Genomic DNA, 24,555 nt, shown 5'->3' on the forward strand with positions numbered 1-24,555 from the left:
ACCGCATGATGATGACAGCGGAGATGCCAGCCACTGCAGTGACAGATCGCAGCTCGAAGTCTGCAGCTGAGGGCAGGTCGGAGGCCACCTGGGTAGAGACAGACCTGGGCCGATTGCCCGCTCCATCAGATTCTCCTGGCTCATTCCCTTGGACTCTTACCGTGGCTGCTTTCACCGGCAGCAGCCGTGTTAGTGGTGTGACAGACCCCCCAGCCCTTGATGGAGTCAGCTTTAAGACCCCTGATCTAGATGGAGAAGCCATGAGCAGGCTGGACAGGCTTTCAAGGGATGCTTTTAGGAAGAGAAGGAAGTGTTGGGGAGTGGAGGGGGTGAGAGAAGGAGCTGCCAGAAGCAGCGCGTGGGCCTGGCACTGGGACCTGGAAAGGTGTCAGGGCCATTCACTGAGTCAGGGAACCGGGTAAGTTAAGACTCAGCCGGGGGCAGGTGCAGGGCAGCAAGCTGATGCCGGGTTACTCACAGCGGGGCCGGGCTGGCACAGGAGCAGAGATGCTGTGGGAGCCTGGGGAGGGGCCTCTGCTGGGTGGGTGGTCCTTGGAGGCCTCCCTGGAGGAGGAGGTGACCTCCAGGTGCACAAGTTGGGGTTAGTCAGGTGACAAGGATGGCGGTGATCCTGGGGTCTGCAGTGGGGCCTCGCAGCATTGACTGGCGTATTCCTAAGCTCCCTAGTGGAGACTCCCTGGGCTAGTGGGTGGGCAGACATGGCTTGAACCTTGGATGGAGGGGTTCACAGAGGGGTTTTAGGCAAGTTCACATTGATCCAAGCTGACCTTGGCTGCTTGCACCTCTTTCCAGGGCTCCCAACTTAAATGGGGAGCAGGTAGGTGTGCCCTCATCTGTCTTCCTGATGCCCATGTGGGCTGTGCCAGGGTCCCACCCGGGGGCCACAGAGCCTGCCAGGGCCGGCTTGAGTTGGAATGAGTCTGGAGGCAGCAGAAAAGGTTTGGATCCCAGCCCTGCCTCTTAGCAGCTGGGCAGATGCCGTTCAGCTCCATGGTGTTTTGTCGGTAGAATTGAGTTAGTACTTTAAAGAGCTGAGCTCAGTGCCTGGCACCAAGGCATTCCTAACATCAGTACCGAAAGGGCCCTGGGTGACCATATTAACAGTAACAGTATGTATCTGCTCTCTGTATCCACACGCCGGGAATAAACTAGACCCCAGTGAGTCTGTGTGGAGTAACTGCTTTCCTGATGGGATGGTGTTGAGACTCACAGAGCCCCCTAACGGCCATATCAGAAATTACAATCTTCCAGGCGATGCCCGCCCCCCCCCCCGCCCCGCCCCCCGCCCTCCACCCCCCAAGACTGCAGGTGATAACCGCCTTATCTGGGGATCCTCAAGAAAACAGGTCCCCAGGGAAACTCTGGGGTGATGGATATGTTCATTATCTTGATTGTGGCCTTCTACCCATACAGGAAGGATGCCTCTGGCCTTCAGAGAGCACGGTGTCAGGCAATGGAATTCCAGAGGTGAGTCCTAGCACTGCCTACCCTCCATCACTCTCCCAAGTGATGGAGGGGGACTCCCTCCGTCCCCTGCTCCCGAGGCCGCTGTCGTGGACGCCCCTCTGCCCAGTAGCTTCCCTTCCCCAGGCCGGAGGCACCTCCCCTGTTAGTAGAGTGGCTGCTCGAGGCCCACACCTACTCTTCTCTGAAGAACCCTCCTGGGCAGCCGGGATGGTCCCCGCCAGGACATTGTGCGGTCCCCAGCCCCAGCAAGCAGCCCTTAATCTCTGCGACACCGAAGGACTCGGGCTGCCCCTCTTTCCACTGTGTGACTCTCCAGGCATCAGGCGCTGGACTCCGGGCTCCGCTCCCTACCCCCATCCTCACTCCCCAGAGAGCAGAGTCATAGGCAGCACCCTCCACCAACTCCCCAACACCCCCACCCCCACGCTGGGCCCTGCTGCACGTGGGGGAAGGACCCTCACTTGGCTCTTGCCCTCCAGCCGCAGGTGTATGCCCCACCCCGGCCCACCGACCGCCTGGCTGTGCCCGCCTTCGCCCAGCGGGACCGCTTCCACCGCTTCCAGCCCACCTACCCGTACTTGCAGCACGAGATCGATCTGCCACCCACCATCTCGCTGTCGGACGGGGAGGAGCCCCCACCCTACCAGGGCCCCTGCACGCTCCAGCTGCGGGACCCCGAGCAGCAGCTGGAGCTGAACCGGGAGTCAGTGCGCGCACCCCCGAACAGAACCATCTTCGACAGCGACCTGATGGAAAGTGCCATGCTGGGCGGCCCCTGCCCCCCCAGCAGTAACTCGGGCATCAGCGCCACGTGCTACGGGGGCGGCGGGCGCATGGAGGGGCCGCCCCCCACCTACAGCGAGGTCATCGGCCACTACCCCGGCGCCTCCACCTTCCAGCACCAGCAGAGCAGCGGGCCGGCCTCCTTGCTGGAGGGCACCCGGCTGCACCCCGCACACATCGCCCCCCTGGAGAGCACAGCGGCCTGGAGCAAAGAGAAGGATAAACAGAAGGGACACCCCCTCTAGGAGTCCCGAGGGCGGGCCGGGGCCGCAGTAGGTAAAAACCGTAAATCACTCCGCACTTCTTGAAAGAACAGAGAGAGGAGGCCGGGGCGACACACAGAAAATGCGACGCGTAACCATCCTCCTCCCCCCGTCCCCCACCTCTCTGTGTATAAATATTTACGTGTTCTGTCTGGTCTGAATGCACAAGCTAAGAAAGCTTGCAAAAAAAAAAAAAAGCAAAAAAAAAAAAAACAACCCCACGTTTCTTTGTTGAGCTGTGTCTTGAAGGCAAAAGAGAAAAAAAAATATTCTACACTAGTCTTTTCTGTTTCTAGTTGAGCTGCGTGCGTGAATGCTTACTTTCTTTTGTTTGTTTATGATGATTTCACTTAACTTTAAAGACATATTTGCACAAAACCTTTGTTTAAAGATCTGCAATATTATATATATAAATATATATAAAATAAGAGAAACTGTATGTGCGAGGGCAGGAGTATTTTTGTATTAGAAGAGGCCTATTACAAAAAAAAAGTTGTTTTCTGAACTAGAAGAGAAAAAAAAAAATGGCAATTTTTGAGTGCCAACTGAGAAAGTGTGTATTACCTTGTAAAGAAAAAAAAACTACAAAGCAGGGGTTTAGAGTTATTTATATAAATGTTGAGCTTTTGCACTATTTTTTAATATAAATATGTCAGTGCTTGTTTGATGGAAACTTCTATCCACGTGTGTCAAGACTTTTAAGGGAGAAATGTCGGAATATCCCGGTCGACTTCAGGCAGAGCGTGGGCTCCACGCTGGGGCTGGAGAGAGGCTCCCCAGGGCTGACCTCCTGCAGAGTGGAAGCCTTCATATAGTGATAGGTAATTACCTCGGTCTACATTCCCTCCTGAAGGAGACCTGTTTAGCCCTCCTCTGGGCCAGGACAGCCTTTGGATCGCAAATGAAATAGGAAAAGTTAACTCCAGGCCCCAAGTTCCAGGAAGGTGGGCTTTGCTCTTCCCGAAATGAAGACTAACTGTTACTGAAGGAATCTTAGTTTTTGGGTGTTTTTTTTTTTTTCTCTTCTTTTTTGAACCATGAAGGTCCCCATAGGAAGGGGCTCGCCAAGGTGCTCCCTGCCTGCATTGCCAGAGCCCTGCCAGAGGCAGTTAGGTGGCTCAGGCTTGCAGGATGCTTCGGCAGTTCAGCCGGCTCCACACTGCACCAGCTGAGTGGTGCAGCCTGCTGGCATGTAGGAAAGGCCCAAAGGACTAGCCGCATGACCTCACCCCTGTCTTTATATCGGTTCTCACGTAACAGGCCCATAACCAGAAGACCAGAGACGAAAGAGCGGTATGCCCAGGTTTCTCCCAGGACACTGCGAAAGGGTGAAAATGAGAAAAACTGTCAAACCAACACAAACTCAAGCTTTAGGACGTAGAAGCAGAATTCTTCCCCTTCTCTCTTTTCGCATTTTCATTCCCTTCCCCGTGGAAACCATCGTTTTTAGTGTCTTTGTGTGTCTGTGTTTTCACAAGCGTCTTTGTCAGACACAACTCTTGTTTACCAGGATTTTACTGCTTAGATATTGGTGGGACCCCTCGCTGGTGGCGTGCGTGTGTGCAGATGGAGATGACCGGGAGAGAGTTGAGCAAATGAGAGTCCTTCCTGCCACCAAGGACGGGCTAATATTCCATGGGGTGACACCCCTGGCAAGAGAGTAGCACCCCCCCACCCCGCCCATCCTGCAGAACTGTCTCTTCATTTTCGACAGAATCCCAACTAGCCGGTTAACAGAAAAGAAAAGGATAAGAGGCAATAACTATTGTTTTAAACAACCTTTTTTATTGCTTGAAAAACTTGAGAACAGTTTTGAAGTTCTGACCATTTGAACTATTTCTATTATATACCTTGTAAGAACATGGTGACCAATAGGTGACTGAGGTGTCTGAGTGCCCGCTCACCAGCCTGGCAGAAAGTTCTGGTCCCTTGACAATAAAACCTGCCTCTCTGTGGGGTCTTCAGCCTAACCTCTGCCTCTCTCTTGAAGATTCTTTGTAAAGATCATTCATGCAGAGACATCCCTAGAGTTTGTCCTGAAAGGTACAGGGACACATTTATAAAGTTTTTTTAAAAAAACGTATCTTTCCTTTATGTGAAGCGTCTCCCTAGTGCCTTACTGAGGAAGCGGTTGACCCCTTCTGTCCCCTGGCAGCAGTGTTCCAGGACAGCGCCCCTAACTCACCCAGGCCTGCCTTTCCCACTCGTGGGCGACAGAAGTGACTGCTTTAAAAACGCCCCCATCACCCTCGTGCCGTGTCCCACCCACCCTCCCTCCACCCTGGCTGTGCCTCCCTTGGTCAGGCCACCCCTCCAGCCTCCTGTCAGTACTTAACTCCCATCTGGGTCAGAACCTAGATGCAGACCTTGTTTCCAGCGTTAGATGAAGGCCAGACCAAGGGGTCCCCGAGGTCCTTCCTCTTGAGCTAAAACTTGCATCTTGTTACTGGGGTTGTAGGGGGGAAGGTGTGGTCTGCATTTGCCAGATGGGCAACGAATTAGAAAAGGAAGCAGGGGCGGGGGTTACTGACCTCAGCTGGCTTGAGGGCAGAGCATCCTTTCCTTGTTGTGCCCCAGTATTGTAGTCCAGTCCTCGATGCCACAGTATCATGCCTGGGCTCCGTGCCCAGCAAATGACAGTTGCAGAAGTTCATGGTGGAGCAACTTGTCAGGGCCAGGGCACCTCCCAAGAAGACCATGGGTGCGTTTCTGCAGAGCTCTTGGTTTCCCTGCCGAACCCAGAGCCCTGAGGATACAGCCTTCCTCTGGGTGTTGGCTGTCATGCTCTTATTCTTGAAAGGCCTTTGAGCATCCCTTGGGAGGGCCCACTTTTCCAGGAGAAGGTTGAAGAGGAGGGGTCCTCGGCAGTGGCTGGTTGGAGGGGGACCAGGCTGCGCTCAGAGAAGGTGGCGGAGCTCAGCTTTTTCTACTCACGTTATTTCCCTGTATTTCCATCATCACATTTCCTCTGGAGGAAACGTTTCCCCCGCAAAGCCCAGGTCTACACAGACGGCCTTAGCAGAGTGCACTCAGAGCCGTCCGCGTCCTCACGTTTTTGCCAGGAGCTGAAAGCGACTCCCCTCCACGTCTAGCGAACACCGGGGCAGGCCAAGGACCGAACCCATTCCCCTCCTTGTCTGTCTGCTCTGTGAATTGTACGTTTCAGAGAATTTGTTTTTTTTTTCTACATGCAACACCAAGCTTCCAGATCCATAAAACATCCTGGTGATAAAGGAGAGAAAAATGTTCAGTTTGGTTTTCCGGAAACTGCGCTTCACATTTTGCTGTACTATAGAGCTCAGAAGGACCCGCTGCGCTCTCATTTGCCTGCCTGATTCCACGGTGGTTGTGCTGATGGCGACGCTTTTACGTTGCTCCCTTGGTGTTGGAACCGCTCTCTTTTGCAGCCCCGTTTCCCAAGTTCTGTTCAAGTTACATGTGTGTAAACTCCGTGGCACGCTGGGTGCAGTGCCCACGTTGCTGCTGCGTAAGACTCTGTATTTGGATGCCAATCCACAGGCCTGATGAAATCGCTTGTTGTGTATCAGTAATCATTAGTGGCAATGATGACATTCTGAAAAGCTGCAATACTTATACAATAAATTTTACAATTCTTTGGAGCCAGGCTCTTCCGCTTTCTTGAGCTGCATTGCTTTCCCCTGTCCCTTCTGCCGCTCTCAGCACCAAACCCTGGATGGCTTTCGAGGGCAGGAAGCAAATTCTGCTGGGCTGCTCTGTGGCCTTAAGCAATTCCATTGACCTCTCTGTTTTAGTTCAGGCATCATTCAGGGCACTCAGAGAAAGCACTTGCACAGGCAGGGAGTACATTGGGCCTCGTGGGGGTAAAGAGTTTACAAAACATTGTATATTTCCTCTTGGGATATCATCTGCCAGGACATGATGAAGCTCTGATAAGGGCTGCAAGAAACTGTCTCAGGTGGGGCTCTTCCCAGAGGCGTATACTTGTGTGAAGGCACATATCCAGGTTGTGCTCCCAAGTGAGACAATGAAGGGAGTCAGGAAAAGGGCAGAGGGAAAAGTTGTGCAAGGGGGACTGTTTTAGGCAAAGCCCCAGCCTCAGGCTGATCTCCAGGGGGTCTGTGGCAAGCTCTGCAGATCCACCTCCCCTCCCCCCAAGAGAAGCAGGCTCTCAGATGCTCCCGGTTCTTCCTGCCTAAGAGTGGGGCAGAGAGGGGTCCCCCAGGTCCCAGGGTGGCCCCCTGAAGACGTTGCCAGGTGCAAGCCCTTAGCAGCCACTCACGTGGAACCAGGGACAAGATGCCAGAGGGTCTGGCTGAGGCAGTGCCCACTACTACTTCTTATTACTTCCCTGGTGGCGCAGATGGTAAAGAATCTGCCCACAATGTGGGTAGACCCAGGTTCAATCCCTTGGAGAAGGGAATGGCAACCCGCTCCAGTATTCTTGCCTGGAAAACTCCATGGACAGAGGAGCCTGGGGGGCTATAGCCCATGGGGTCACAAAGAGTCAGACACAACTGAGCGATTAACACTTTTCATGTCTAGTCAAAGTTGTTTTTTTTTTTTTAATCTGCCAAAACTGAGTCGATCTCCAGGGATGAACACTTTGGCCTCATTCCAGGGTTTTGTAATCTTCTGGGCCATAGAGCCCTATGATCAAGCCAGAACACACCTCTGCCTTACCTGTTCCTCTTATCTAGTGAAGATAAGCCTCAGATTATAAAGAACTGGGGAGACACCAAGAGAACTCATTACTCTCGGCTGGTGTGAGCAGGGACCATGGTGCTGTGCCCAGCCCAGCTCTGGAACCCAAGTGCCTCTCTCTGGTGGCCACTCCCCTTGCTGACCCTTGCTCACCTGGTCTGCAGAATGGGTTAACAGCAGTGCTTGTGAGGTGGAGTCTGATTGGATAATGCCAAAGGATGCCTGGAAGACGTAAGTATTAGCCACTTATTAATAACAGTCTCTCTGGGACCGTTTTCATATCACTGAATATCCCTCGAAGCTTCTGGATTAGGTTTCAGGTCCCAAGCACACAGACAACACCACCTCCCCAAGCTATAGTGTCAGAGTAGAGCTTGTCCCCCACCTGAGAGGGGAGTCACGAGTTCTAACCAAAAAGATGACACTCCTCCCCACTTTGAGTTTAGCTAAAGCAGACATTGTTGTATTGGCCCAATAATGGCCGAAACCTCTATAGCTGTTACTTACTGAAGGGCTTCCCAGGTGACTCAGTGGTAAAGAATCTGCCCGCAATGCAGGGGACCTGGATTCTATCCCTGGGTCGGGAAGATCTCCTGGAGAAAGAAATGGCAATCCACTCCAGTATTCTTGCCTAGAGAGACCCATGGACAGAAGAATAGGTCTATAGCCCATGGTGTTACAAAAGAATCGGACACAACTTAGTGACTAAACAACAGCAACAATACTAAACAAAAACAACAACAGCATCTACAAGCTGCCAAGCATGATGCTAAGATCTGAATGAAGGGAGCAGCTTCACCTTGCACTCACTGCCCTTCGGCCCCTGCAAAAAGAAAAAAAAAAAAAAAGCATTTTCTGAGCCCTGCTGGAGGCTGCTGGTGCATCAGATCCAATCCTGAACTCAGTGAGCTCACCTTCTGGTTCTAGAGACAGAGTCACAGCCTAGGATCATGGCCCAGGACAGTGAGGGCAAGAAGACTGGACTGTCCGGAGCCAGAAGAGTTTTATGAAGGCTGGATTTGGAGCTTAGGGACATGAGAAAGGAAGACCAGGATGGTAGAGACCAAACCAGGTGACTGCATGAGCAGAGGCAGCAAGGGGATTCACCAGGCAATGTGATGCCTTGGAAGGGGGGAGGCTGAGCACCGGACAAGGTGGACGTCGGGGCACAGAGAAATCCAGCAGGGTTAGAACACCAGGTGGACCACGTGACCAAGAGAGGAGTGAAAGTTTCATTTAGAGACAATCTGATAAGCAGATATTTCACACCTTCCGTGTGCCAGGGACACGTGACAAGATACCTCCTGCCCTCTGCACCCCCAAGGCTGGTGTGTGCTGCAGGAAACAGGAAGAGCCCCTCCCTGGCCTCCAGCAGGTCTCACATGGACTTGAGATGGGGCGGGGGCAGGCAATGGGCCCTCCTAGAGACTGGAGCCTCAGCAGTTACCTAAAAATCAAGTCAACTGGTCGCCTCATCACCCACCATCCTCATGATCCAAAGCCAGTGCCTTCTACACTACTATGATCCAGGGATCAAATCCCTAGCTGCTGGTTTTGTAATAAAGTTTTATTGGCACACAGCCACATCAGTCTAGTTACACATCATCTTTGGCTGCTTTTGTGCAATTGAAAAAATTGACCAGTTGCTACAGAGACTAAATGGTCCACAATGCCTAAAATATTTACTATTTCGCCCATTACAGGAAAGTTTTCAGTCTCTGCTTTAGAACGTCACATGGCTGCAGCTCCAGGCATCACACTCAGAGGTGAAAAAGAATCCCATTCTCCTTTGCATCTTATTAAAAAACATAAAGCTAAACATAAGCCTTATTTTTATAACACTTTTATGTTTATGGAAAAGCTGATAAAATAGTAGAGTTTCCATACATCCAGCTTCACCTATTATTAACATCTTGTACAGCATGGTATACTTGCTACAGTTAATTAATGAATGTTGATATACTATCATTAACTAAAGTCTAAACTTTATTCAGATTTCCTTAGCTTTTCCATACCATCCTTTTCCTGGTCCAGGATGCCACCCAGGACACCACATGACTTTTATTCATCACGTCTCAGGCTCCTCCTCTCACTGTGACAGAGCCTCAGACTGTCCTTGTTTTTGATGATCTTGACAGTTTGGAGTGCTAGGCAGGTACTTTGTAGGATGTCTGATGTATCAGAATTTGCCTGATGTTTTTCTCATGGTTTAGACTGGGGTGATGGTTTTTGGGGAGGAAGACTCCAGAGGTAAAGTGCCCTTCTCATCACATCCTATCAAGGGTCACATATTTCCAAAGAAACGGTACTTAGGTCAGCACCGTTTCCCCCAACCCCTTGGTCACACATTTCCAAAGATACTCAGGTCAGCACCACTTCCCCCAACCCATTTCCCTGAGGCCGTGACACACATTTGTCAGATAGTTACATTGTCTTGCCATGTTCTGCCATCCTGGGATCCTCTGACCTCCTAAATGCTTTTTTAATTTACATGCCTCAAGATTCATTCTTTATATTGTCAAGCTTTGACACATGCATGGTGTCATGTATCCAGCAGTACAGTATCATACACAAGAGATTCACTGTATTGAGAAGCTCCCCTGGGCTTCTTTCACCTGTTCCACCACCCACCCCCCAAGGTCCTGCAGACGTGGGTTGTTTTATGAATCCGAATCCTAGTTTCGTCCCGGAAACAGGCCTGGGCGGTGAGTCAGTGAGTCCTGTCCCCTCACTGAGAGCCCCCCTGAGATCAGCAGGATGTTGTCCCTTATCATCTGTAACAGGCGAAGTTATAGTTCTTTTAAATTGTGTATATTTTACATTTTTAATCAAAGTAAAACAGCAAGTCCAAAGCAATGGCCCATGCTCCATCTTTCCCAAACTCACAGCCCAGTTCTTGGAGGTGACGACAGTCCTTAGACCTCTTCCTTCTGAGAATGACCACTTTGTCATCAAAACAATAATCTTCTGCCTCTAAGTCTGTGGTTTTCCAAAGTCTAGACATTACCTACTGGCTTCTTGCTTTGACAAACGAGGATCTAACACATGGGCACATCTCCCTACTTCCCATAAAGATGTTCTTATTTTGGGTTCCTTTTATGATTGTCTTTGTGACTTCAACTACTGTTATCTACACTATTTTGTGTTCCCTCTAAGGGGACAGGATCTCTGGACTCCCCACCTGGCAAGTTGAGACTGTGCTGCCGCCGGCCTGGTCTTTAGCTCACCCCCTCCTCCCAATCTTCTTTCACCTCCTTTCTACCTGCCTTCTCTCCATTTTTACTTCCAACTTATCAAGACAGGTGACATTCCTATTCTGCCCTGTATCCTAATTCAGTCCTCTGTGCTTTATTTGTGAGTTGATCCTAAAACTGAAACTCAGTAAATGCTCTTTACATTGTTGTGACTACATGTATATTGTTCATTGTGTTGCAAAGTCTCATTCAGTAAAAAGGACTGTTTTGTTATTTTTTATTACAAAGAGCTATGGACTAAATTTTGTCCCCCACCTCCAAATTCAAATATTGAGCCCCTAACCCACATAAAGAAGGCAGAGTGCTAAAGAATGATGTTTTCAAACTGTGGTGCTAGAGAAGACTCCTGAGAGTCTCTTGGACAGCCAGGAGATCAAACCAGTCAAACCTAAAGGAAATTAACCCTGAAAACTTGGAAGGACTGATGCTGAAGCTGAAGCTCCAATACTTTGGCCACCTGATGCGAAGAGCCGACTCACTGGAAAAGACCCTGATGTTGGGAAGGCCTGAGGCAGGAGGAGAAGGGGATGACAGAGGATGAGAAGATTGGATGGCATCACCAACTCAATGGACATGAACTTGAGGAGAAGGTGAGGAGACGGTGAGGGACAGGGAAGCCTGATGTGCTGCAGTCCACGGGGTCACAAAGAACAGGACACGACTGAGCGACTGAACAACAACCCCTGAGATGAGGCCTTTGAAATGCAATTAGGTTTAGGTGAAATAGTGATTGTGGAGCCCCCAGGATGAGATTAGTGTCCTTATAGGAAGAGACACCAGAGAACTCCCCCAAACTCCCACCTTGTGTTCTCTCTACCTCTTTCTCTCTCACTCAATCTTCTGAGGACACAGGTGGAAAGCAGTCATGTGTCAGCCAAGAAGAGAGAGTTTTCACCAGAACACAACCAGGTCGGCACACTGATCTCAGACTTCCAGCCTCCAGCACTGTGAGAAAACAAATTTCAGTTCTTTAAGCACCTCCTCCCCACCATTCTTTTGCATATTTTGTTATGGCAGCCCCAGAGGACAAGACATACAAAGCAATCCACATGTATTGTAGAAAAATATTGGAAAATATGGAATACAAATCATCTATGTTTTGCTAAAAGATAATCCATACTCTCTCTAGGCACTTTTCTGTGTTATATGTAATCACATGTATTTAAAAATGGAATCATACTCTAGTTTTATAAACATCTTTCTTTAATATAATATGAACACTTTTCTCCATAAATCAGTTCTATATATCACATTTTTTCATATGTCCAGAACATTCTATTGCACAGATTTCCAAATTAACTGGTCCCCTTTGGTTGGACATCTAGGTTTATAATTCCTTCACCTTTATATATATATAAAGATATATATACATATATCTTGCATATATATATATATGCAAGAAGATCAAACCAGTCAACCCTAAAGGAAATCAACCCTGAATATTCATTACAAGGACTGAAGCTGAAGCTCCAATACTTCGGCCACCTGGTGTAGAGAGCTGACTCATTGGAAAAGACCCTGATGCTGGGAAAGATGAGGGCAGGAAGAGAAAGGGGCAATAGAGGATGAGATGGTTGGATGGCATCACTAACTCAATGGACATGAGTTTGAGCAAGCTCTGGGAGATGGTGAAGGACAGGGAAGCCTTGGGTGCTACAGTCCATGGGGTTGCAAAGAGTCAGACACGACTGAGCGACTGAACAACAATACCTTTATAAACTAAATTGTGATGAATAGTTCATGCATACAATAGGGAATATTATCTCATCAGGGTAAAAGAAAGAAGCACCTAATATTAATGTTGTTACAGAACAGAGTGTTCCAAACTGAGGGTGAAAAAGCTGAGGCCACATACCAAGCATGTGGCAAAAGGGTTCTTGTCCTCTCTCTCCTCCTTCAAAAATGCTTTCCATCCCTAGATGCCCACCAAGTGGCCTTGAATCAGGTCCTCCAGTATTTTAGCTTTCTGTCTGATAATAATGTATGCTCTCATTAATTCTTTATATAATAAGTGACCCAGGGACTTCCCTCGTGGGTCAGTGGTTAAAACTCTGACCTTCCACACAGGGTAGATAGATTCAATCCCTGGTCTGTGAACTGAGATCCTGCATGCCATGCAGGTGGCCAAAAACAAGTGACTCAAACCAACTGCCACTGTGTTCAGCAGAAGACGGAATTGTTGACTCTTGTAACTGGCTGGGAGCAGGGCTTAGACCAGGTCCAGATGTACACACCATGATGTTAGGAAGGTGTCTGTCTCCATCAAACTGGTCATCATCTCTCCCAATTTCTTTTTCAGGCAGATTATCCTCTCACTGCCTTTTCTCCAGATTCATTTCCTTACAGCTCTAAGTCAAGTGAGAAGAAATTTGTTCCCAATCTTCCATCATAAGTCCCGGAATAGAATCCTATTGGCTGGCTCAGGTCATGCACCGATCTCTCAGCCAGTCACTGCAGTCACAAGAAGAGAGTGCTCTGATTGGCCTGGTTTGAGTTGTACGCCCTGCTCTGGCCCTGGAGCTGAGGTCAACTTACTCCCATCTTTTGTGGATGAGATGGGAGTGAGGGAATTCACCAAAGGAAAACTGGAGTGATTGTGTCAGAAGAAGGGGGCTGGGTGCTGGACAGTCGAAACCAGTAGGTGCCATTACACTGGACAAGTAAATGCATGAATAATGAAAAAAGAAAGCTTTTTATGAACACGGCAACATTCTTGCCTTGTGTGGTCCATGCTGTGTCCTTTGCACCAAGCTGGGGAAGGCAGCAGTGCCTGAACCAGCCCTGCCATTTTGACTGCTTGAAGTTGGTTTAGAGTTGATATTTGTTGAAATTATTTCAGCATGTGTGTCTGGCTTCCTGTCTCAGTCGCAGGCATAGACGGAACGTTCAGAGTGAGGAAGAGTGTGTGAGCCAACGGGAGAGACAGAACACACAAGAAGTCTGTGCCAAACCAGCATCGCATTTTCTTTAACACTTTGTTCAGTTGTCCTGAAGTAAAAGAACTTTTTCTAAAAATAAAACAAAATATTATAAAAGCTATACAATCAAATGATTTAGAGCAGATTATAGGTTTAAATGTGCAAATAAAATTTTAAAATAAATATCCATCCGTGTGTGTATGTGTGAATGGTGTGTGTGTGTATGTTCATGCCCATGTGTGTGATATGCCCCTCTCCCTCTCCACGTCCCTCCACCACCTGTCTCCCTCCCCTTCGTGCCCCGTCCTTGCCATGACTGATAACCCTGAAAGCAGAAGGCTGAAACTCTGATGTTCAGCTTATTAAAAGGCTTTTATTGAGCTCAAAATAATTAAATTTGTCTTTAAAAGCATCTAACTTGATCGAGTGAGCAAATGCAAAAATGAATTTTTAAAATTCATGGAGTTAGACTCCTGCCTGTTCTTTTCAGGCGTGAGCAAATGCAGGGGAAGCTGCAAAGGATGGAGTCAGGGTCTGGCTCTATAATCATCTCATCTGCCCTTTGTCCCTTTCCAGTAGTTAACCCACTGGGGCCTCAGTCCCTAGAAAAGTGACTTGTCCAGAGAACTGTAGCAAATGCCACTGGTTTCCCCATCGTATGGAAAACTGCTTCACCAGTTCCATGTCTGTCCACGTGGGTCCAGCTTCCAGCCAGCGCTCCTTGGCCCTGGTGCCTGAGGCTTTCTGTGGTCCAGAAGCTTCTCTGCCCACCATACTGCAGGCCAGATAGCCTGGGGGACTTACACGGTTGTGAGCAGCCTCCTCCAGGGATGGGAGTGGAGGGTAAGCACGTCAGCTTCCCCGCCCTCTGTGGGGAACCCCAAGAAGATGCTCCCCATGTGCCCAGTATTCCTAATGCCCCCAAGTGTACCCAGGTGGCTTGCTTGTTGGCAACTGGTCCATTGTTCCCCTGCCCCAGGTTCCCACTGCCCTCCCAGGGTTTCTTGGCATCACCTCCCAAATAATTACTTGCATTCAACTCTGTGCCTCAGGGTGTGCTTCTGGGGCTCCCAGGCTCAGACAACAAATTGTAAAGTGCTGGCAAAAGACACCAAACTATAATGTGAGGTCAGAGCACCTTGGCGAGACGGGTCCCCTGTGAAGAAGGCATGGACGGACCTGTGTGTGTGTGTGTGTGTGTGTGTGTGTGTGTGTGTGTGTGTGTGTCTGTGTTCAGGGCTGTGTGTGTCTGCTCAGGTGTGGACATACAGTCACCAAGTTTTGTTTTCAACCAGATATATCCAAAATACCATTTCAACATGGAAAGAATGTAAAAATTGTTAATGAGAACACCAGTCTTAAATATCAGACTCTTGCCTACTAACGTGTCAGGGTTCTGCCCCTCTGAGGACTTAGGACAGTGCTCAGCTCATATGGACACTATACAGTGGAAATGAGAAACAGATTTAAGGGACTAGATCTGATAGACAGAGTGCCTGATGAACCATGGACGGAGGTTCATGATGTTGTACAGAAGACACGGATCAAGACCATCCCCATGGAAAAGAAATGCAAAAAAGCAAAATGGCTGTCTGGGGAGGCCTTACAAATAGCTGTGAAAAGAAGAGAAGCAAAAAGCAAAGGAGAAAAGGAAAGATATATCCATCTGAATGCAGAGTTCCAAAGAATAGCAAGGAGAGATAAGAAAACTTTCTTCAGCAATCAATGCAAAGAAATAGAGGAAAAGAACAGAATGGGAAAGATTAGAGATCTCTTCAAGAAAATTAGAGATACCAAGGAAACATTTCATGCAACGATGGGTTCGATAAAGGACAGAAATAGTATGCACCTAAGAGAAGCAGAAGATATTAAGAAGAGATGGCAAGAATACACAGAAGAACTATACAAAAAAGATCTTCATGACCAAGATAATCACGATGGTGTGATCACTGACCTAGAGCCAGACATCCTGGAATGTGAAGTCAAGTGGGCCTTAGAAAACATCACTATGAACAAAGCTAGTGGAGGTGATGGAATTCCAGTTGAGCTATTTCAAATCCTGAAAGATGATGCTGTGAAAGTGCTGCACTCAATATGCCAGCAAATTTGGAAAACTCAGCAGTGGCCACAGGACTGGAAAAAGTCAGTTTTCATTCCAATCCCAAAGAAAGGCAATGCCAAAGAATGCTCAAACTATCACACAATTGCACTCATCTCACACGCTAGTAAAGTGATGCTCAAAATTCTCCAAGCCAGGCTTCAGCAATATGTGAACCGTGAACTTCCTGATGTTCGGGCTGGTTTTAGAAAAGGCAGAGGAACCAGAGATCAAATTGCCAATATCCTCTGGATCATCGAAAAAGCAAGAGAGTTCCAGAAAAACATCTATTTCTGCTTTATTGACTATGCCAAAGCCTTTGACTGTGTGGATCACAATAAACTGTGGAAAATTCTGAAAGAGATGGGAATACCATCTGACCTACCTCTTGAGAAACCTGTATGCAGGTCAGGAAGCAACAGTTAGAACTGGACATGGAACAGACTGGTTCCAAATAAGAAAAAGAGTATGTCAAGGCTGTATACTGTCACCCTGCTTATTTAACTTATATGCAGAGTACATCATGAGAAATGCTGGGCTGGAAGAAGCACAAGCTGGAATCAAGATTGCCAGGAGAAATATCAATAACCTCAGATATACAGATGACACCACCCTTATGGCAGAAAGTGAAGAGGAACTAAAAAAGCCTCTTGATGAAAGTGAAAGAGGAGAGTGAAAATGTTGGCTTAAAGTTCAACATTCAGAACACAAAGATCATGGCATCTGGTCCCATCACTTCATGGAAAATAGATGGGGAAATAGTGGAAACAGTGTCAGACTTTATTTTGAGGGGCTCCAAAATCACTGCAGATTGTGATTGCAGTCATGAAATTAAAAAACGCTTACTCCTTGGAAGGAAAGTTATGACCAACCTAGATAGCATATTGAAAAGCAGAGACATTACTTTGCCAACAAAGGTCCGTCTAGTCAAGGCTATGGTTTTTCCAGTAGTCATGTATGGATGTGAGAGTTGGACTGTGAAGAAAGCTGAGCACTGAAGAATTGATGCTTTTGGACTGTGGTGTTGGAGAAGACTCTTGAGAGTCCCTTGGACTGCAAGGAGATCCAACCAGTTCATCCTAAAGGAGATCAGTCCTGAGTGTTCATTGGAAGGACTGATGCTAAAGCTGAAATTCCAATACTTTGGCCACCTCATGTGAAGAGTTGACTTATTGGAAAAGACCCTGATGCTGGGGGGGATTGGGGGCAGGAGGAGAAGGGGAAGACAGAGGATGAGATGGCTGGATGGCATCACCAACTCAACGAACATGAGTCTGAGTGAACTCCGGGAGTTGGTGATGGACAGGGAGGCCTGGCGTGCTGTGATTCATGGGGTCACAAAGAGTCAGATACGACTGAGTGACTGAACTGAACTGAACTGAAGTGGGAAGTGAAATGTTTGGTTCCCCTCAATAAATTCATTTGTTGGAGCCCTACCCCACAACGTGATGGTGTTAGCAGGTGGAGACTTTTAGAGGTAATTAGGATTAAATGAGGTCATGAGGGGGTAGCTCCCACGATAGGATTAATGTCTTTAAAAAAAGCTATTCATTTCATTTATTTTTTTGACTTCTCTGTGTGGCATGCAGGATGTTACCTCCTCACAAGGGATCAAATCCATGCCCCGCCCCTACAGTGGAAGGCAGCATCTTAACTACTGGGCCACCAGGGAAATCCTGAGACTAGGGCCTTTATAATAGAAACACAAGAGAGCTTGCTCCACCTCCCCCGCTCCTGCTGAAGGCATATTGAGAAGATAGCATCTAAGAACCAGGCTTCCCTGGTGGCTCAGATGGTAAAGAATCTGTCTGAAATTCAGGAGACCCAGGTTCAATTCCTGGTTTGGGAAGATCCCCTGGAGGAGGAAATGACAACCCACTCCAGTATTCTTGTCTGGAGAATCCCACGGACAGAGGAGCCTGGTGGGCTACAGTCCATGGGCTTGCAAAGAGTCAGACATGACTGAGTGACTAACACTTCACTTCACTGTTTCATGGGATGCTGGGGAAGACTAAAGGTAGGAGGAGAAGGAGGCGACAGAGGATGAGATGATTGGATGGCATCACCGATTCAATGGCCATGAGTTTAAGCAAACTCAGGGAGACAGTGAAGGACAGGGAGGCCTGGCATGCTGCAGACCGTGGGGTCACAGAGTTGGACGCGACTTAGTGCCTGAACAAATACAACAATAAGATAGCTAGAAAAATTGAAAAAAATAATGTAAAACACTGGAAATAAGGTCCATAATAAGCACTAATAAATCAGTTGCTATCCAGTTGCTAAGTCTTTTAAGAAACATCTTTGGGTCACATTGTAGAGTGTGGTTTAGTCACTAAGTCGTGTTGACTCATGACCCTATGGACTATAGTCTGTTAAGAATTCTTTGTCTATGGGATTTTCCAGGCAAGAATACTGGAGTAGCTTGCCATTTCCTCCTCCAGGGGATCTTCCCAACCCATGGATGGAACGTGCCGCTCCTGAATTGGCAGGTGGATTCTTTACCGCAGGGCGGATTCTTGAGCCACCTGGAAATTTCAACTAAGCCGCCTTTAAAACAACACATTTTTAATTACTCATTCTTTTAAAAAACAATATTCTACCTGCATATTTTCCACATATTCCTCCCATTTTTTTTAAATGAAAAGAAGTCATGAATTAACATGTAAAAGATTCTGCCGTTGCCCCATCTTCCATCACATGCTTGACAACACCCCAGAGCACAACTCTCCTGGGGCCATGATCCCCCAAAGACCAGGAACCCTGGCCCTCATGGTCTGTCTCTCTGAATTTCTTCATTTTATTTTATTTTTTAAAGGTGAAGGCCTTTTAAAAAAATATATTTATTTATTTGGCTCTGCCGGGTCTTACTTATGGCATTTGGGACCTTATTTGCCCCAACAGGGACTGAACCCAGGTCCACCTACATTGGGAGCATGGAATCTTAGCCACTGGGCCACCAGGGAAGTCCCTGCGTTTCCCCATTTTATCTTCTAGGTATAGAAGTCTTAGTACCTCAGACCTATAGAAGCTTCAAGAGCCCATGAAAATGCTTGAGCTCCAAAATATGGGGGAAAACCTTGCAAAATCAGACTCAGTAAATGTTTAATTAAACATCTAGAAGACATAGCATTATGTCAGGTTCATGAATTGCTCCATTTAATCACCATAAAAATTTCAGGATACTTCATTATGTCTGAAACGAATTTATAGGTGAGATCTCTTCATTGTGCAAGAATGCCTAGGAATACTGACCCCTTGGTGGAGGAGTTGTGGCCAATTATAATTAAATGAATTTCTTGTAGGCAAAGCATTTTAGAAGCAGCATTATCAAAAAAATCTTTTGATTATAAACAAGTTAGATGATTATATATGAGTTAGATGTGAATTCATTTCAATCTATTTTGGGGGGATGTGGGGAAGGACTTTCTAAAAAGAGTCAGGGCAGGGGGAAGAAGGGGAGAAGAGCCTGATGCTGGCTAAGCCCCCTCCCCTGGACTCATACAGCCTCCTCAAGGTGGCAGCCCCTCCCCTGCTGACCTCCTGCCAACACTCTCCAGCACCCAGGTGACCTCTCCAAATCCCCCGCTCACCTTGGATGAACACCTTCCAGTGGGGCTTCTTCTGCCCTCAGGGAAAATCACAAGTTGCAAATCATAGCCTTCAATGCCCTGATCCCTGCCCACCCCATGACTTGTGTTCTCCTGCTCAAGAGTCCGAAATGCAGTACTTGGATTCAATCTCAAAAATGACAGAATGATCTCTGTTCATTTCCAAGGCAAGCCATTCAATATCACAGTAATCCAAGTCTATGCCCCGGGCAATAATGCTGAAGAAGCTGAAGTTGAATGGTTCTATGAAGACCTACAAGACTTTCTAGAACTAACGCCCCAAAAAAATGTTCTTTTCATTATAGGGGACTGGAATGCAAAAGAGGGAAGTCAAGTGGGCCTTAGGAAACATCACTGAACAAAGCTAGTGGAGGTGATGGAATTCCAGTCAAGCTATTTCAAATCCTGAAAGATGATGCTGTGAAAGTGCTGCACTCAATATGCCGGCAAATTTGGAAAACTCAGCAGTGGCCACAGGACTGGAAAAGGTCAGTTTTCATTCCAATCCCAAAGAAAGGCAATGCCAAAGAATGCTAAAACTACCACACAATTACACTCACCTAACACACTAGCAAAGTAATGCTCAAAATTCTCCAAGTCAGGCTTCAACAGTATGCGAACCATGAACTTCCAGATGTTCAAGCTGGTTTTAGAAAAGGCAGAGGAACCAGAAATCAAATTGCCAACAGCTTTTGGATCATCGAAAAAGCTAGAGAGTTCCAGAAAAACATCTATTTCTGCTTTGTTGACTATGCCAAAGCCTTTGACTGTGTGGATCACAATAAACTGTGGAAAATTCTGAAAGAGATGGGAATACCAGACCACCTGACCTGCCTCTTGATAAATCTGTATGCAGGTCAAGAAGCAACAGTTAGAACTGGACATGGAACAACAGACTGGCTTCAAATCGGGAAAGGAGTACGTCAAGGCTGTATATTGTCACCCTGCTTATTTAACTTATATGCAGAGTACATCATGCGAAATGCTGGGCTTGAAGAAGCACAAGCTGGAATCAAGATTGCCGGGAGAAATATCAAGTGAAGAAGAACTAAAGAGCCTCTTGATGAAAGTGAAAGAGGAAAGTGAAAAAGTTGGCTTAAAACTCAACATTCAGAAAACTGAGATCATGGAATCTGGTCCCATCACTTCAAGGCAAATAGGGAAACAGTGGAAACAGTGACAGATTTTATTTTGGGGGTCTCCAAAATCACTGCAGATGGTGACTGCAGCCATGAAATTAAAAGACGCTTGCTCCTTGGAAGAAAGTTATGACCAACCTAGACAACTTCTTAAAAAGCAGAGACATTACTTTGCCAACAAAGGTCCATCTAGTTGAAGCTATGGTTTTTCCAGTAGTCATGAATGGATGTGAGAGTTGGCCTATAAAGAAAGCTGAGTGCTGAAGAATTGATGCTTTTGAACTGTGGTGTTAGTTAGAAGAGCTCTTGACAGGTCCCTGGACAGCAAGGAGATCCAACCAGTCCATCCTAAAGGATGGATATTCATTGGAAGGACTGATGCTGTAGCTGAAACTCCAATACTTTGGCCACCTGATGTGAAAAACTGACTCATTTGAAAAGACCCTGATGCTGGGAAAGATTAAAGGCTGGAGGAGAAGGGGACGGCAGAGGATGAGATGGTTGGATGGCATCGCCGACTCAATGGACATGAGTTTGAGTAAATTCTAGGACAGGAGTGGACAGGGAGGCCTGGCATGCTGCAGTCCATGGGGTTGCAAAGAGTCAGACACAAGTGAGCGACTGAACTGAACTGAGCTGCTCAACTCCTCTTACCAGGCAACACTTCCAGGAGTGGTGGGGGACTCAGGACTTGGCCTTAGTCACCCATCAATACCTCGATTGAGCAGATTGGCTTTTTCTGCAGTTGAAATGAGAAGTGGAACCAGGAACTAGCAAGAGGACTAGCAACCCCCACTCCCTCCCGGCTCTAGCACCCAGCACATAGCCTGGGATAAAGGAGGCACACGGAATCACTTGATGCAAAACCAGATGAGTGAATGGGACTTCTTTGTCATTCAGAGAGGGACAGATGGGGGTCACAGTATGAAGACACAACAGTGCCTGCTCTTGGAGCACACACTTTGCTCCCAGTGCTCTGCTGGGACCTTCCGGGGGATGATCTTAGGGAAGCTTGCAAAGAAAGACCCCTGGCAGAGCTGCTACGATCCCCTTTCTCCAAGGGAGAAATTGAAGCCCAGAAAAAGTAGTGAGGGGTTCAGGGCATAGAGCCACGAGATCAGAACCCCGGATCAGAATCCCAAGTCTGTCCAACTCCAGGAGACAGTGATGGCCCAAGGAGCCTCCCTGACCTGTTCCTTGAAGGGCAGTGAATGTAGCCTGGGGAAGACGCCTTTAGGGGCAGAACCTTCGGAAGCTGCACAGAGAACGTGCTGCCTCCCGTAGCCCCTGGTCTGATCTTTGTTCCTCGCCCTCTACCATAACTCTTGAGATCTTGCGTAATCTCTGTCTCCCTCTGGCCACCTCTGGTCCTCTGACCTTTGCCCCTGGACAAAGGTAGTAATTTTTGTCCCCACTTGGTGCCTTCAGACCTTTCCACTCCCTCCCCCTGAGGTGAATTCACAGAGAAACCATGATCATAACATTCAGGCTGCCTGGTAGAAAGGAGACTGCGTTTTGCCAACAGAATGTGCAGCAAAAATATCTCTCTTTTAAAAGGGAGAAAGAGAGAGAAATTTAAAGACTCAAGATCAGTAACATGTAATTATCATCTGGTTGGGGCGGAGAATTCTAATAGTTTCCAGAAAAACACAAGCAATGAAAAAGGAGTGTGCTTTTCAAGGCAAAAAGGGACCTGGGCTCCAGCAGGCAGTGGCGCCATTTTGAAATTCCTGTGGCCTTTGAGGTCCTTCCCAGGGAGAGCAGGGAGCCCCTAGCATCCTCTCCCCTTTTGTCTTCCACCCTGGATGGGAGTCTCTGAGAGTGTAGGAACTACCTGTCAGCCAGCCTCAGACCTGCTCAATACAGAAGCTCTGCTGAACAGATATGCTTCAAAGCATAGAGGAGGTTTCCCTGCTCCTTTCTTGGGGTGAAAACAGCTTCAAAATGGCAGGGACAGCTAAGTATCTTCCAATATCTTATCCCCTATTTGGAAGTTAATCAATCCCCCAGTGTTAGCTAGGTAACATTGTAGCCCAGAATAAAGACCTTTCCCAGCCTCCCTCTTGGGCTCTGAGACTGAGGGATGTCAGGAAAATGTCTGTGCAATTCGTGAGTGTTCTTAAAGGAGAGATATTTATTCTTCTTCCCTTGCTTCCTTCCTCCTGTGAGGAATGGAGTTGTGATGGCTGGAGCTTGAGCAGCCATCTTAGAACATAAAGCCCACAAATGACAGAGCAACAAAATAGAAGGGGCCTGGGTCTCAACACTGTGGTGCTGGGCTACCTACCAGACTGTTATAGGAGAAAGAAAGAAGTTTCTGTATAGTGTAAGTCACTGATATTTCAGTGAAAGACCATCCTTATAGTCAAAATTACCTTGAAACTCTCTTAAGTAGAGAAGAGGAAATGCAACCTAATTAAAACTTTAAAAGTAAGAACTCCATTCAATGTGGTAAGATGTTCACAGCAGGTTCATGGTTTCCATTCCAGGTGTACCATGGAACGCAAAGGAAGGAGGACCCATCTATATTAAATTGTTTTTTTTTTCCTTCCTCTTTCTCACTTGCTTTTTTTTTTTTTTTTTTTTTTTTTGCGTAGTGTCTAAACTTGGGCTCTCCTGGCATCTCAGCTTATAAAGAATCTGCCTACAATGCAGGAGACCCTGGTTCAATTCCTGGGTCAGAAAGATCCCCTGGAGGAGGGATAGGCCACCCACTCCAGTATTCTTGGGCTTCCCTGGTGGCTCAGACAGTAAAGAATCCACCTGCAATTCAGGATACCTGGGTTTAATCCCTGGGTTGGGAAGATCCCCTGAAGGAGGGCATGGCAACTCACTCCAGGATTCTTGCCTGGAGAATTCCACGGACAGAGGAGCCTGGCAGCCTACAGTCCATTGGGTCGCAAAGAGTCAAACACGACTGAGCAACTAAGCACAGCACAGTGTCTAAAGTTATGTTATGGAGATCTATCAACCACATGGCACTTTCTAAATGATGCAAATTTTATAAACACCTACTAAGTGACAGATAAACATGCTTTTTCTTATCTGTTATTTCTGTTTTATAATTAAACCAAGGCTCAGAGAGGAAGCGACACACTGTTAGGGAGAAGAAGGGTTGCAGCTCAGAGGTGGGTGATGGGGACACAGGGCCACCCGAACATGTGCATACAGACACACACCAGAAGCAGCTGACCCTCAGATCAGACTCTAGTGTGACCTGCAAACCTCCCAGGCACCCAGGTCTAGGCTCAAGTCGGAGTGTCCACACTAAGGACCACATGGCTGAGAAGCCAGAATATGGTCAGATGGGAGTTGGGGTTATCCTAGGATGGGGGCAGGTGAGAGCCACCCCCGCTAAATGAGAGGAACTGGGCAAAGGGAGCCGGGACTCAGTGAACGGGCGCCACCTAGTGGCCAGTCCCGGCGTGGCGCCTCCCAGCCGCCCACAGTGACTCAGCCTGAGCCTGAGTTCAGAAGACACCTGACAATCTCTCCCAAAACACCCAATTAATCCTCATTTAAAATGAACGTTGTCAACGCACATAGAGACACACGTTTCTTCTGTTTTACATTCAGTTCCGTTCAGTTCAGTTCAGTCGTTCAGTCGTGTCCGACTCTCTGCGACCCCATGAATTGCAGCACACCAGGCCTCCCTGTCCATCACCAACTCCTGGAGTTCACCCAGACTCACGTCCATCGAGTTGGTGATGCCATCCAGCCATCTCATCCTCTGTCGTCCCCTTCTCCACCTGACATTAAAAAGGAGCAAAAACATCATTGCGGCTTCCTATTTTTATTGAGTTGTCCAACACTTCACCTCTGGTTCAAGTGAAGTCCTCTAGGACTTCCAGCCCTGCCTCCCAAGATGGGGACTTAATTGGTCTGAGAGTGGACAGGGCATCGGGATTTTTCTTGCTTGCTCTGCAAATGCTGCAGGAATAAACCACTTCTGGCGCCACGTTGGAGCTGTTTCTAATTTGCTCTCTGTTGCTTTTGTTGTTACAATCACGCATACTGGCCTGCCTCAGAATCCTGCCCCCTCTGCCTGACTGTTGTTCAGAACCCTGTCCACCTGTAGATGGCAGGAAGGAAGAAATAAACACATCCCCTGCCTGAGGCTTGCCATTCTAGGAGATGTTTGCAAGATTAGTGGCCTTTTTACTTTTTTTCCTCATCTCCCTCCACCTCTGATCTGTGAAAGAACCCAGCATCCAGACCCCATAAGATGGTTATTTTAAGACAATTGTATGCCGTCTTTTCGGTCAGCTGGCTCTCCAAATAAAGTTGTATTTCTTGCCTCAACACCTCATCTCTGATTCAT

The 24,555-nt window shown here is 47.6% G+C and overlaps 1 protein-coding gene across 3 annotated transcripts in view; it reads left to right on the plus strand.

Annotated features, from left to right (window-relative positions):
- Positions 1-6,154, plus strand: part of PMEPA1 (prostate transmembrane protein, androgen induced 1) — a 56,946-nt gene extending 50,792 nt beyond the window's left edge. For all 3 annotated transcript variants that reach the window (XM_019972136.2, XM_019972135.2, XM_070801400.1), the window contains exons 3-4: positions 1,435-1,488; positions 1,968-6,154. In XM_019972136.2, the coding sequence (XP_019827695.2) occupies positions 1,435-1,488; positions 1,968-2,516 (603 nt within the window). In that variant the 3' untranslated portion in view covers positions 2,517-6,154. The remainder of the gene's footprint in view (positions 1-1,434; positions 1,489-1,967) is intronic.
- Positions 6,155-24,555: the final 18,401 nt, after the last annotated feature.

This window comes from Bos indicus, chromosome 13 (assembly GCF_029378745.1).
Source record: "Bos indicus isolate NIAB-ARS_2022 breed Sahiwal x Tharparkar chromosome 13, NIAB-ARS_B.indTharparkar_mat_pri_1.0, whole genome shotgun sequence".
Lineage (NCBI taxonomy): Eukaryota > Metazoa > Chordata > Mammalia > Artiodactyla > Bovidae > Bos > Bos indicus.